This window comes from Chrysochloris asiatica, unplaced genomic scaffold (assembly GCF_000296735.1).
Source record: "Chrysochloris asiatica unplaced genomic scaffold, ChrAsi1.0 scaffold00211, whole genome shotgun sequence".
Taxonomy (NCBI): Eukaryota; Metazoa; Chordata; class Mammalia; order Afrosoricida; family Chrysochloridae; genus Chrysochloris; species Chrysochloris asiatica.
The window spans coordinates 1300120-1315430 of record NW_006408729.1 but is presented as its reverse complement, the minus strand read 5'-3'; the positions used below and the strand labels follow the sequence as shown (position 1 = coordinate 1315430).

The window sequence follows — 15311 nt, the reverse complement described above, 5'->3', positions numbered from 1 at the left end:
TAATCTCAACTTTACTGGTTTCTGATAGAAGTGGTCTAAGGAAGTCCCTGGGTGGTGTAAAGGATTAATGTGCTTGGTTGCTAACAGAAAAGTTGGAACTTCAAGTACACCTAGAGGGGCTTCATAAGAACAGCCTACTGATCTACTTCTGAAAAAATCAATCAATAGGAACTCTAGGGAGCACCATTCTACTTTGACATTCAAGGTATTGCCATGGATTGGAATCAACTGTTCTCTTCCTTCTTTAAACCTTACTACCTTATATCTCTGCTAATTGCACTACTGCATACTCTTGTGCAGTCTACACATAGGAGGGAGTAGGCTAGGTATGTACTGGTCCCCACCAGCTACAGAACTCTTGGAGCTGTTTTCTCCATTTTTATTTTGCCTAAATTATCAAGCAATAGGCCATGCTTATAACATTTTAATCTATGTTGCTAGAGTATAGTGAACAGTATGTTGTGCATTGACTAGTTTACCTGTGGAAAATGCCATGCCTAAGCATGTGTTGAAGCCAGTGATGGCTAGAATGTCATCGAAGCTGCCAGCAGCCATGAGTAAGGTCGGGACACCTTTTTCAACACCATAGCCTCCTCCCTGCAGAAGGAGCATTGAAGGCACCACAACGGCTGGAGACACAGCACCTAAAACAAAACTAAGCAGGCAACACTTCAGACGTTTATGATAGCATCTTAATAATACACTGAATCTCAAGGTCAGTTTGAACTGCAAGGTTGGAGGTTCAAATTCACTGGCCGCTTCTTGGAAACCACACAGTGTCGCTATGAGTAGGAACTGACTCAAAGGCACTTAATAACAACAACATACATACAAACAAGGGGGTTTCAAAAAGTAACAAGTAAAAATTTCCTTATCTTTCAATTCTATTTTCCACAAACAATTTGAAGCCCCTTGTATTTATGAGAGTAAGTAAAAAAGTATTGCTACAAAATCATAGAAATCTTTATTAAACAAAAATATAAAAATGTGAAGCTACTATTTCTTAACATATCCTCTATTTAGGTGCATACACATCTGAGAGTGGCATCTCCATCACTCTAACCCTTCTCTGGAATCCTGGTGTGGCTCTGTAGGATAAACACTCAATCACAAAGTCAATTTGAACTACAAGTTTGGTGATTCAAACTCACTAACCACTCCTCGGAAACCCTATACAAGGTTGTTATGTGTCAAAACCAACTCGATGACACTTAGCAACAACAATCTTTCTCTGAAGAATTTTGCACATTTTAATTTACACCCTGTCAAAGTGGCAGGTTGAGCAATCTTGAGGAACTCAAATCATGCTCCTTTAAATGTTTTTCTTTTTCTTTTTCTTTTAGTTTTGGGACCATAAAGAAGTCTGAAGGAGCAAGATAGAGCTGTAGGGTGGATAAGGTAAGGTTTCTCAAGGAAATTCTCATAGAACAGCCTTTGCTATTGTGATGCCTTGAATTTACTTGATGTTGTTTTTCTATCTAAAGCCTTTTAATTACCACCAAGTGATTGGGTGGGATCATGCAAATAAGATATACACAGCTAGGCTTAAAAGGCGCCATCTCAGAGCAGAGATGGAAGATCCCAGGACCATGAAGAAGGAAGAACAGGAGTGACATGGAAATTCCTATCTAAAGAAATAGGGACTGCAGTATCCTGCTCAAGCAGTACAATGGGTTTGGTTGTTTGGTTTACAAAAGATCTGCCTCTGGGTGCTAATGGCTAATGTGTTCAGCTGCCAACCTAAAGCTTAAAGCTTAGAAGGTCAGGTCTACCCAGAGTCACCTTAGAAGAAGACTTGGGGACCTACTTCTGAAAAATCAGCTGCTAAAAACTCTATAGAGCACAGTTCTATTGTGAGACACATGGACTTGCTCTAAGTTAGAATCAACTCAACAACAATTGGCAAATAGAAGACCTAATGGGGCTAGGTCCCTGAAATCTGCATTTTTCATAAACAAAACATCCATGTTAGGAAGTTTAAAAAACACTGCTACATATATTTTGGATTGAAGCCAATGACATTATCAGGATTTGGTGTGTAAAATAAGACAACAGACTAGTAGGAGAAGGCCATGACAGTGACAATGTTGACAGTAACAACAGCAGCAGTAGTAACAGCAAGGAGTATTTTATATGCCAAATATTATTTTAAGCATTTTATGTACAGTAACTAATTCTCATAACAACCCTATGAGGTAGATCCAATCATAATCTTCATTTTACAAACAAAATTGAGGCTCAGAGAGATTAATTTATTTGCCAACAGTCCTGTGCTAGAAAATTGTAGAGCTAGGATTTGAACACAGGGAATATAGGTCCAGAGTCTTAACCAAGAATGCCAAGTAAAACTACCTTACTTTTCATTAGTTAATCTAAACTAGTTGCTGTAGAGTCGATTCCAACTCATGGTGATCCCTTGCATGTCAGAGTAGAACTATGTTCCACGGGATTTTCAATAGAGGGCTCTGGTAGCGTAGTGGTTACGAATCGGACTGTGAACCTTAAGGCCAGCAGTTCGAAACTACCAGCCGCTCCGCGGGAGAAAGATGAGGCGTTCTGCTCCCGTAAAGATTTACAGCCTCGGAAACCCTGTACAGGGTCGCTATGGGTCGGATCCGACTCGATGGCACTCAACAACAACAACAATTTTTAAAAAGTAGATAATTAGGCCTTTCTTTTGAGGTATCTCTGGGCAGACTGAAACCTCCAATCTTTCAGAGAGGAGCTAAGCTTAATTGTTTAACCAACGAGGAATTCCTCTTACCTACTTGTGGTATGAAATACTAACTACTTTCTTATTTATTTTCTTTTTATGGTTCTTAATCATGAGAAATAAAAACTGGTCAACAGAAAGAAGAGACATTAGAACCACCAACTCATAACACTCTGGTGATGAGGAAGGAGGAAAACAGTCCTAGGTGTTGATGTATTTATTTTGTATACACTTTGTAAAGACTTTAGTGAGCGATTCTGCATCTCTCTCACCCTCAAGGAACCAGGGGTAGGCAAAGGACCATTACTTCTTTCAATTAGTTTAAATTATTATAATCACTGTAACAGTTAGCACCTGTAGAAGCATATACCAGGGGGCTTCAAAAAGTTTATGGAAAACTGAAACTGAAAGAGAACGGAATTTTTCCGTAAGTTTTTTGAAGCCTCCTCATATTTGAAAGTTCAGGTATTTAGACAGTGCTGGGTTTTTATGTTGCATTTTCTGATGTCCTAGTTGTTGTTGTTGTTAAGTGCCATCAAGTTGGTTCTGACTCATAGTGACCCTGTATAGGGTTTCCAAGGAGCAGCTGGTGGGATTGAACTGCCAACCTTGTGGTTCACAGTCCAGTGCTGATCCTACAGCACCACAGTAGATGCTATTATTCTCTTTTATGAAATTATAGAAGACTCTAAAGTTTGTGCATGTTTTTATATAGACAAAGAAAAATCATTACCCCAGTATGAATCCCCATTGCCATGGTAAACCCATTAGGAAGTGGGCAAGAAGAGCAGATGTGCATGCTTCTACAAGACAAGGACCCATGGATAGTCTCACGCAAACACCCTTCAACTTCTTCAGAGCCTGAAATATAAAAATAGATATACTAATATAGCTTTCTGAAGACATGTACAGAAGATGAGCTTCAGATATGAGATGACCTTATGACGCTTCTGGTGTGGCACTGTAGGATCAGCATTGGACTGTGAACCACAAGGTTGGCAGTTCAAACCCACCAGCTGCTCCTCAGAAACCCTATACAGGGTCTCTATGAGTTGGAATCAATTCAACGGCACGTAACAACAACAACATAGGTCAACATAGATCTTCCAAGTAACGAGTTTTATTTAACATACATTTCAGTGCTCTAGCAGTTGAGAAAGGTGAGGCTTTCTGCTCCTGTAAAGATTTACAGCCTCGGAAACCCTGTACAGGGTCACTATGAGTCGGAACCGACTCCACAGCACATAACAACAACAACAAGTGTTTAGAAAGTTGCTCTGGTAGCATAGTGGTTACCAATTGGGCTGTGAACCACAAGGTCAGCATTTCGGAACTACCAACTGTTCTGCAGGAGAAAGATGAGGCTTTCTGCTCCTGTAAAGATTTACAGCCTCGGAAACCCTGTACAGGGTTGCTATGAGTCAGAACCGACTCCACAGCACATAACCACCACCACCACCAAGTGGTTAGAGGTTATTTAGATCTCATCCACACCATGAGATGTTGTTGTTGTTGTTAAATGAGGTCGAGTGGGTTCCAACCCATAGCAAACCTGTATAGGGTTTCCGAGGGACTGCTGGTGAGCTTTAACAGCTGATCTTGTGGTTCAAACTGACTACAGTCCAGCACATTAACCCACAGTGCCACACCAGGTATGAGATAGATAGTACAATTATTACCCCAATGTGTAATTGTCCTCTTATAAAAAGGCCTAATTTAATTTGCTCAAAATCATGAATCTGGTAAGTAGTGTGAAAAGGTTTTGGAATCCAAGCAGGCAGTCTACAGAGTCTGCATTTATCATCCCTGTACTAGCTGATTTAACCCTCTCAGTACTATCTTGATTTACAACCTGTGGCCCCAGAATAACTAAGGTGAAACGTCTCATTTGATTCATGCCATCCCTCAAGAACACTTATCCCTGCATTCAAAAACACATGGAAAACACAACAAAAACCATAAGTCTCATGTTATACGCTAGGAAGATTCCTGAGCCAGTATAGTTAGCCCTAAGCATGTATATAGGACTCTGTACTACAAAAAGGTCTTCTCCTTCATGGACAACAATTTGTAACTATGGCCTAGATCTCTGTCGGAGTTCTGTGGTGGTGCTGTTAATGCGCTATATTGCAAAGTCGGTTTGAAACAAGGTCGGTGGTTCAAGCTCACTAGTTGCTCCTTGGAAACCCTATATAGGGTCGCTATGGGTGGAAACCATCTCCACGACACTTAATAGTAACGTTTCTCTATAGTGGTTATGAATCGAGCTGCTAACTTCAAGATTGGCAGTTCGAAACTACCAGCCATTCCATGGGAGAAAGATGAGGTTTTCTGCTCCTGTAAAGATTTACAGCCTCGTAAACCCTGTTCAGAGTCACTGTGAGTTGGAACCGACTCCATAGAACTTAACAAAAACAACAACATCAGAGAAAAAGGGAACATTTTTTTTATTCTTGGTGCTGTCCCCACTTCACCTTTCTCCAAGAAAGTATGGGAACATTTTCTGAGGTCTTCTGAAGGAGATGGCCCTACCTATACAATGAATGAAATAAATGCTTTTCCCTTCTTCGGATTGCCATGCACAGTGTCCACATCCATTTTATGAAGCTAAGTGATTCTAAATACTTGCAGTATGGAGGAGTAAAGTTCCTACTCAGTAATTAGAAATCCCCAGTTCATACCTTTGAATCCAGTCCAAGGCCAGCACGAACCAATATGATAGATAGGGCTACACTTCTCAAAGAGGAAGACCATTTGTGTTTGATCTGCACATTATCACTGATGACTGGAATATTTCTGATGAGAAATCCAGCAAGCAGCATGCCTTGAATGGATAAATCAAACAGTGCGTTAGTTAGTTTCCAAGAACTGAAAATATTTTTCAGGACATTCGATGAGAAAAAGGCTTCTATGTAATCTTGGGAACCACTTCTTTTATGCTTAGTCCTTGGGTAAAATTGAGTTAAGCTTTTAATTTTTTTTTAAAGTTTCTATTATGAATTGAGTGAAAGTTTATAGCATACATCATCAGTTTTACATTCAACAAATTATATACTTTGTTTCATTACAATGATTATAATCCCCTCCATGTACCATCAGTTAACAGTATTTCTCTCTATTCATTTTAGCACTTTTTTTTTTTTTTCACATTCAGGTATATATATAATAATTTACACCACCAGAGGGCACATTCTGCAAGTCTGCCTCCTGGCTGCCAGCTCTTTGCCCCTCTCTTTCCATTAATCTAGAGTTCTCAGCTGCTCCCTCTCTCCATGTCCCCATCTCTACCTCCATCTCTAGTATCACTGCTTCTCTGGATAAGGTCCTGCATTCAGCTTGTGCTCTTTTCCCTTGATGCATCTAGGATCCTCTGTTTCTGGATTGTAAGATTAACTACTTCCCCATTTCTGTTGCAAAACATCTACCTTTACAATTGTGACAGTCACAATTAGTCATGGTAATATAGTGTAGTGGTTACGAATCGGGCTGCGAACCTTAAGGTCAGCGGTACGAAACTACCAGCCGCTCAGCGGGAGAAAGATGAGGCTTTCTACTCCCGTAAAGATTTACACCCTCGGAAACCCTGTTACAGGGTCGCTATGGGTCGGAACCGACTCAACGGCACTTAACAACAACAACAATTAATCATAAGAATCTTATCCCCATCTCTTTTTATCAGACCTATGTAGACAAGATGAAAACTATTCAGTGGGGACTCTATCGTCCCCCATACACTCTTAAACTAAACTCCCTCTTGAAAACTTGTAAGCCAGTCACTTCATGCCTTTATCGGCCTCTCATTTTAGGTAGCCAATGTCTAAGTTGCCCATCCCTATCTACCTTGTATACAGAGGGGATAGCATTGATACTTGAAGAGAAGACTCCTTCCCTCTCTGTTGGTATTTTGAGCTACTACCTCCACGAATATGGGTCAAATTCATCACACTGTAGCAATTTACCTTCACTTCCTTTTTCAAAATTTTTTTTTTTTTTTATCTTCCTCTAGTTGAGTTCTAAGGAGCTCTGGTAGTGTAATAGTTACTAATTGGGCTGCTATCTCAAGGTCAGCAGTTCGAAACTACCAGCTGTTCTGCAGGAGAAAGATGAGGCTTTCTGTTCTTGTAAAGATTTACAGCCTCGGAAACCCTATACAGGGTCACTATGGGTAAGAATCAACTCGACAGCACTTAACAACAACAAGTTGAGTTCTGATTGTCAATGAGCTTTTAATTTAAGAAATTAAAGTAATATAGTAAGTTAAGGAAGTACATAAAAGGGTTTGAAATGCAGATTGGAAAGATAAATTAGGATAGCTGATATTCCCTAAATCCCTGAACCTAAAAAGTGAGAAAAAAGATGAAGCATTTGGAAAAGAAACTGCCATCAGATTTTAAATATAAAATATTTGATTACAATGTCCAATTCAGTCATTCCTCTGTGTATAAATAGCAAACAGCTCCTGAAATTATATGCTATGTCACATTATCTGCTATATCAACAAATAATGGACTCCATTTTACTTTAAAATCAGATCATTTAATTTAAAAATGCTTAACCTACTTTGCTTATAAGCAAAGGCTACGATGAATTATGATGGAATGGGCAACACTGTCCTGTCATGTCAGCTCGAGTAGCACTTCAGGGTCAGCAATGGACTGCTAACCACAAGTTCTGCAATTCAAACTCACAAGCTGCTCTTCAGAAACTCTATGACTCAGAACCGACTTGATGGCACTTTAACAACAACAATCACCTGGTGACCCTTCTTTCATTCATCCATTCAACATTTCCCAAATGCCTTCACTATTTTAGAGACGGTGTCTACTGGCCTCATGTGTTCTGCTGCTTGTAGCACACATGTTGTTTCTCTGCCTCTCAGATCTGCTGTCTTTGTTGCCATGTCTCTTGGTCTTCAGTGTTATCAGCTCATATTACAGCCTTAGGCCATTATTACATCTCTTTTACCAGAGGATGCTTACTTGTACTTTATTGACAATGTAAAGCCATTCAACTATATGGTCCTAAACTATGAGTAACACTGTGAAGAACAGGGGTTCCAGAACACTTAATTGTGTGCAGGAGGAACCTGTATATAGACTAAGAGTTAGTTGTTCAAACAGAACAAATGGATACTAAATGGCTTAAATTCTGAAAAGGTGTGCAGTAAGATTGCATACATTTACCATACTTATTCAATCTGTATGCTGAGTAGATAATCCTAGACTGAATTATATGATGAAGAACATGGGATCAGGATTGGAGGAAAACTCATTAACAACCTGCGATATGCAGATGAAACCACCTTGCTTGCTAAAAGCAAAAAGAACTTGAAATAGGAAGCTCAAAGACAGTCTTCAGTGTGTATTGTACCTCAGTGTAAAGGAAACAAAAATCCTCACAACTGGACCAATAAATAACACCTGAAAAAATACTGAAGATGTCAAAGACTTCAATTTGCTTGGATTCATAATCTGCTGCAAAAGAACTCTTCAGGGTGTTCATGAGCAAAGACGACTAAGGTGTATCTGACCCAAGCCATGGTATTTTTCATCACCTCATATACATGTGAAAGTTGGACAGTGAATAACAAAGACCAGAGAAAAATCAATGCATTTGAATTATGGTGTTGGAAAAGGATATTGAAAGTTCCATGACTGCCAGAAGAACAAACCAATCTGTCTTGGAAAAAATACAGCCAGAATGCTTCTTAGAAGTAAGGATGGTAAAACTTGGTCTCTCTTACTTTGGATATATTGTCAGGAGGGACCAGTCCCTGGAGAAGGACATCATGCTTGGAAAAGCGGAAGATCAGGGAAGAAGAGGACCCCTAATAAGATGGATTAACATAGTGGCAGCAACAATGGGTTCAAATATAACAATCGTGAGGATGGTGCAAGACACGGAAATGTTTTGATCTATTGCGTATAGGGTCACTGTGAGTCAGAACCAACTCAATGGCACCTAACAGGAGCAACAACAACAACAGCTCTTTTATTTAGGAGTTTAGGAGATTCTCAGCATAGGGGACCCAGGTCCATAGGATGTGTATTTCTTTAGGTTCTTGATCAGGAGGCTCCAGGAGACTTCTAAGAGATTGGCCACTTACATAGGAAAACTCCTTATCAATTTCAAGGTATGGCTTTCCTAGCATATCTAAACTGATTAATTTTATTGGGTGAACTGCAAGTCACTTAAGTTAATAGCTTAACCAATTCCTGCAAACTGCAGGTAACAAACTGACCAACCCTTGCAAGTCTGCTTATGTAGATAGCAAATTGACCAACTATTACAAGTCACTTGGATGGCAAGCAGACCTATCACTTGGCAGATTGCAGCCTGATTAATCATTTTAGGAGAATTGCAAACCCATGGCCAGAAAGGCCACAAAAAAAGGAGACCAGTTGTACCACAGTTACAATGCCTAAGGAATTATTGGATGAAGCTATTAGTCATCATTGACTGGTAATATAAGAGAAAAAGAGATGATCAAATATTATATACCCATGAATTGCATATGAAGTAGCCCCCCACCCCCCAAAAAAACATGAAAAAATAGACAATATATACTTTCGGTTTCATAGACCACACAAAAACAAACCTCTGATCAAGCTTCTAGATCTAACAATGAATTTACATAAAAGAGGCAGAGGAACATGCCAAATACCACCAATAGTATATAATAAGCAACATTTAGATTTTATGAAACATTACAGTACAAAATCAGTTTTTTCAATAATGATTTGCTTTAAAATAGCTTGTTTTGTGTTCTTTCAAGTCAGTTCTGACTCATTGTGACCTTGTATAGGGTTTCCAAGGAGTGGCTGGTGAGTTTGAATCACCAACCTTGCAGTTATGGGTCCAGTGCTTATCCTAATGCACCATATCTTAAAATAACTTGAGATGGGATAAATAAAGCTTTCATACATGGATAATTTGTTCCTAGTTTCAATTTTTGTAAAACAATTTTTTAGAGAAAAATAATACTCCTTGACCAGTGAAAGTGTTCAACCAAGAAACAGGTCTGAAAGGCAAGAAAGAGAAACCTGTCAAATCAAAACCAGGCAATTGGCTAGGGGAAAGTGTCTTAGTGAAGTGGTTTTCACATTCACTTGAGAAACAAACAAAAATGCTCTTTTATCACCCATCCCTGGTATTTATTGCTCTTGAACACTGAAGAGGTCTTTTGCAGCAGATTTGCCCAATGCAAGCCTTTGATTTCTTGGCTGCTGTTTCCATGAGAATTGATTGTAAATCCAAGCAAAGTGAAGTCATTGACAACTTCAATCTTTTCTCCATTTATCATTTATTGGCCCAGGAGTGAGGAGTTTTTTCTTTGAGGTGCAATCCATACTGAACGCTGTGGTCTTTGATCTTCACCAGTAGTATTTTTAAGTTCTCTTCACTTTATTTATTTTTAGGTGCTTTTGTTTTGTTTTGCTTTTTAAGGTTTTTACTGTGGATTGAGTAAAAGTTTACAGGGCAGATCATCAGTTTTACATTCAAGAAATCATACACCTGGTTTCATACAATGATTATAAGCCCCGCCATGTACCATCAGTTACCAGTGTTTCTCTCTATTCACTTTACCTTTTTTTTTTTTTTTTTTTAAACACTCAGGCATATAATATGTGTAATAATTTATACCACCAAAGGGCACATTCTGCAAGTCTGCTCCTGGCTGCCATCTCTTATTCCCTTTCTTCCCATGAGTCTAGCATCCTCAGCTGCTCCCTCTCTCCATATCTCCATCTCTGCCTCCATCTCTGGTGTCGCTGCTTCTCTGGATAAGGTCTCTCATTCTGCCTGTGCTCTGCTCTTCTCCTTTGATGATCCTAGAGTCCTTTGTTTCTGGAATGTAAGATTAATCACTCCCCTGTTTTTGTTACAAAACTTCTACATTTACAATTGTGAGAATCTCAATTAGTCATGATAACAATTACTCATTATCGAATCGTAAGAATCTTATCCCCATTTCTTTTAATCAGACCCATCTAGACAAGATGAAAACTATTCAGTGGAGACTCTTTCTTTCCACACACACTATTAAACTAAGCTCCCCCTTGAAACCTTGCAAGCCAAACACTTCATGCCTTTACCATCGTCTCATTTTAGGAGCTCTGGTATCGTAGTGGTTATGAATCGGGCTGCAAATTGCAAAGTCAGCAGTTCGAAACTACCAGCTGTTCCGCAGGAGAAAGAAGAGGCTTTCTGCTCCGGTAAAGAGTTATAGCTTCGGAAACCCTGTACAGGGTCACTATGAGTGGGAATTGACTCCATGGCACATAACCACCACCACCATTTTAGGTAACCAATGTCTAAATTGCCCATCCTTATCCGTATCAGCTGGATGCTTCACTCTCAGTTCTAGACCTCTGTGGCTATGTCTTTGTCCATAGGCTCAAGTGGCTAAGTTCTCTTCACTTTAAGCAAGCAAGGTTGTATCATTTGCATATTGCAAGTTGTTAATACATCTTCCTCCAATGCCACGTTATTAATATAATCCAGGTTCTTAGATTATTTAGTCAGCATATAGATTAAATAAATACAGAGAAAGAATACAACCCTGGTGCACACCTTTCCTGATTCTATACCATTAAGTACGCATTGTTTTGTTTGAAAGACTGTCTCATGATCTATGCACAGGTTCCCCAGGAGCACAATTAAGTGTTGTGGAATATCCATTCTTAGCAAATGCTATTCCTAGTTTGTCATGATCCACACTGATGAAAACCTTTGAAAAATCGATAAAGCAAAATAAAATTTTGCTCTGGTATTCTCTGCTTTCAGCCAAGAGCCATCTAATGTCAGCAATTATATCCCTAGTTCCATGTCCTCTTCTGAATCTAGCTTGAGGTCCCTGTCAATGTACTGTTGCAGTAGTTTTTTAATTATCTTCAGCAAAATTATACTTCATGTGATATTAATGATATTGTTGGGTGACTTCTGCATTTTATTGCATCACCTCTCTTTGGAATGGGCACAAATATGAATCTTTTTCAATCAGTTGGCCAGGTTGTTGTTGTTGTTAGTTGCCATAGACTTGGTACCAACTCATAGCGATGTTATGCACAGCAGAACGAAATACTGCCTGATCCTGCACCAACCAGGTAGTTATCTTCCAAATTCCTTGGCATAGATGAATGAGCACATCCAGTGCTGCATCAGTTTGTTGAAAGATTTCAATTTTTACTCCATCAATTCCTGGAATCTTGTTTTATTACCACTGTTTTCAGTGCACCTTGGACTTTTTCCTTCAATACCATCAGTTCTTGATCGTGTGCTACCTCTGGAAACAAAGATCGATTACTTATTTTTGGTACAATGACATATTCTTTGGATGCTTTCTGCATCATTCAATATCTTGTCCAAAGAATCCTTCAATATTACAAGTCAAGGCTTGACTTCTTTCTTCAGTACTTTCAGTTTGAAAAATGCTGAGCGTTGTTCTTCCCTTTGGTTTTCTAATTCCAGATCTTTGCATATTTCATTCTAATAGTTGGCTTCTCACGTTGAGCATTGAAAATTTCTGTTCAACCCTTTTACTTCTTCATTTCTTCCATTTGCGTTAGCATCTCTGCCAGGGAGAGAAAGTTTCAGAGTCTCTTTTAATATCCATTTTGGTTTATTCTTTCTTTCCTGTCTTCTTAATGACCTTTTACTCTCTTCCTGTATGATGTTCTTGATGTCATCACATAACTCTTCTAGTCTTTGGGCATTAATGTCTAATGCATCAAATCTGTTCAGGTGGGATATATTCAAGGTCAACAAGCTCTGGGTAGCATAGTGGATTACAAACTGGGCTTAAACTGCAAGGGCAGTGGTTTGAATTTACCAGTCAGTTTGCAGGAGAAAGATCAGGCTTTCTGCTCCCATAAAGATTTACAGCCTCAGAAACCGTATACAGGGTCACTATGAGTTGGAACCAACTCCATGGCACACAACTACCACCACCACAATATTAAAGCTCATATTTTGGCTCACGTGGATTTATTTAAATTTTCTTCAACTTCAGTGTGAACTTGCAATATGAGTAATTGATGTTCTGTTCCACAATCTGTCCCTAGTCTTGTTTTGGCTGATGATATTGAGCTTCTCCATCATCTAGTCCCACAAAAGTAGTCAACTTGATTCCTGGTATTCCATCCAGTTATGTCCCCTTTTATGCTGCTTTAAAAAGGTATTTGCAATAAATAAGTCATTGTGCATGCAAAATTCTGTCATGTGATCCCCAGCATTATTTCTATTACCAAGGCCATATTTTCCAACTACTGATTCTTCCAATTTGTTTCTAACCTTCGTATTCTAATCCCAATAATTTTCAATACACCTTGATTACATGTCTGATCAATTTCAGACTAAAGAAGTTGGTAGAATTAATCAGTTTTGTCATCACTGGTTTTAGTGGTTGGTATGTAAATTTGAATCACAGTGGTATTAACTGGCACTTGTTAATATCTTGTAGGCATATGGATATTATCCTATTACAGACATCATTGTACTTCAAGCTAGATCTTGAAATGCAACACAATTCCTCTTGAATTTGTCATTCTTGGTATAGTAAATCATAAAATTGACAGATGAAAGATGGTCAATACCAGTCCATTTCAGCTAACTAATGCTTAGGATATCAATCTTTATGTGTTCCATTTCATTTTTCCCAATTTCCCGTTTTCTTAGTTTCATACTTAGTGCATTCCATGCTATGATTATTAATGGATGTTCTCCGCTGTTTCTCTTCATTTGGAGTTGTGCCCCATCAGCAAATAAAAGCTTCAGAAACTGAACTCCATTTGTGTCATTGTGGCTGACTCTGCTTTCAAGGAGCAGCTCTTTCCCAGTCATATTTCGAGTGCCTTCCAATCTGAGGGACTCATCTTCTGGCACTATATCTGACAATGTTCCACTGCTATTCTTAAGGTTTTCAGTGGCTAAACATTCACAAGTAGACTGTCTTTCCTTCTTTCTAATCTGTCTTAGTCTGGAAGCTCAATTGCAACCTATCTACCACAGTGATGGTGCTGGCATTTAAAATACCAGTGGTATAGCTTCTAGTATCACAACAACACACAAGTCACCACAGAATAGCTGATGGATGAGCACTGACACTAACAGGTGACTAATGGGTGAACAATTTTGTTGTTGTTGTTAAGTGCTGTCAAGTCAGTTCTGACTCATAGCGACCTGTACAGGGTTTCCGAGGCTGTAAGTCTTTACGGAAACAGAAAGCCTCATCTTTCTCCTGCAGAGCAGCTTGTAGTTTCGAACTGCTGATCTTGCGGTTCACAGCCCGATTTGTAACCACTACGCTACCAGAGCTCCTTTTTGGGGAACAAAAATTACCAACAGAAGTGAAATGACTTCAGTGTATCTAAAATTTAAAAATATATTGATAGCACGATGTAAATAACTCTACTGCATTTTATATACTTAGCTTCAACTACAGATGAACTACAAATTCAAAAAAAGCAAATACTTTTGGCCTAAGTTTACAACTCTGGTTTTCCTCACTATTATGAGCTAACAACAACAAAATGCTTCTAGTTTGGGGACAGTGTGCAAATATATGTTGTTGTTAAGTGCCAGATGGTTCTAATCCATTGTGACTCTGTATAGGGTTTCTGAGGAGCAGCTGGTGAGCTTGAACTGCTGATCTTGCAGTTCAAACCGACTTTGCAATCCAGCACATTAACTCACAGTGCCACACTAATATGTATGGATAAAAGATAACTGGGCAAATATAAATACACATACACACAAACACTCATATATATATTATGGAGCTCTGGTAGCATAGTGGTTATGAATCGGGCTGCGAACTGCAAGGTCAGCAGTTCGAAACTACCAGCTGTTCCGCGGGAGAAAGATGAGGCGTTCTGCTCCCATAAAGATTTACAGCCTTGGAAACCCTGTACACGGTCGCTATGAGTAGGAACCGATTCCACGGCACACAACAACAACAACAACTATCTATCTATCTATCTATTTATCTATCTATAGAGAGAGAGCAGCCCAATTTGTAACCACTACACTACCAGAGCATATATATATAAAATAGATTTCATCTACAGCATAATGCACTGGACTGCAAGGTGGTTTGAATGGCAAGGTTGGCAGTTCAAACTCACCAACTGCTCCTTAGAAACCCTTTACAGAGTCACTATGAGTCAGAATCAATTTAATGACACTTAACAAATAATGACGATATGTGTGTGTGTGTATGTGTGTGTGTGTGCAAATGGTGTTTATTGAATAAAACTTAATGATTAGTACATCTGTTAGAAATGAACACAAAACAACTGTGGCAAATTCAAAGTAGAAAATTGAAATTTTGTAATTATGGAGTTTTGAAAAAGAGATATTAAAGCCATAGTAGCTAGTTTTAAAAGTAATATGTATGAGTGTTTTAGGTAGGCATTCAGGATGGAAGGATATTTTTTTGTCTAGTTTTTTATATTTTAAATGTATCCAGAGGTGTACTGTTGAATGCATTCTCCAAATATTGGCTCTCCAAAAATATATGTACATTTATATACATTGTTGTTATTAAGTACTGTGGAGTCGGTTCCGACTCACTGTGACCCTGCAAAGGGTTTCCAAG

The 15311-nt window shown here is 38.9% G+C and overlaps 1 protein-coding gene across 2 annotated transcripts in view; it reads right to left on the bottom strand.

Annotated features, from left to right (window-relative positions):
• SLC9B2 (solute carrier family 9, subfamily B (NHA2, cation proton antiporter 2), member 2) overlaps positions 1 to 15311 on the bottom strand; it is a 71615-nt gene that overhangs the window by 46850 nt on the left and 9454 nt on the right. For both annotated transcript variants that reach the window (XM_006872712.1, XM_006872711.1), the window contains 3 exons: positions 5395 to 5537; positions 3447 to 3574; positions 480 to 655 (listed from right to left, as the gene is read on the bottom strand). In XM_006872712.1, the coding sequence (XP_006872774.1) occupies positions 480 to 655; positions 3447 to 3574; positions 5395 to 5537 (447 nt within the window). The remainder of the gene's footprint in view (positions 1 to 479; positions 656 to 3446; positions 3575 to 5394; positions 5538 to 15311) is intronic.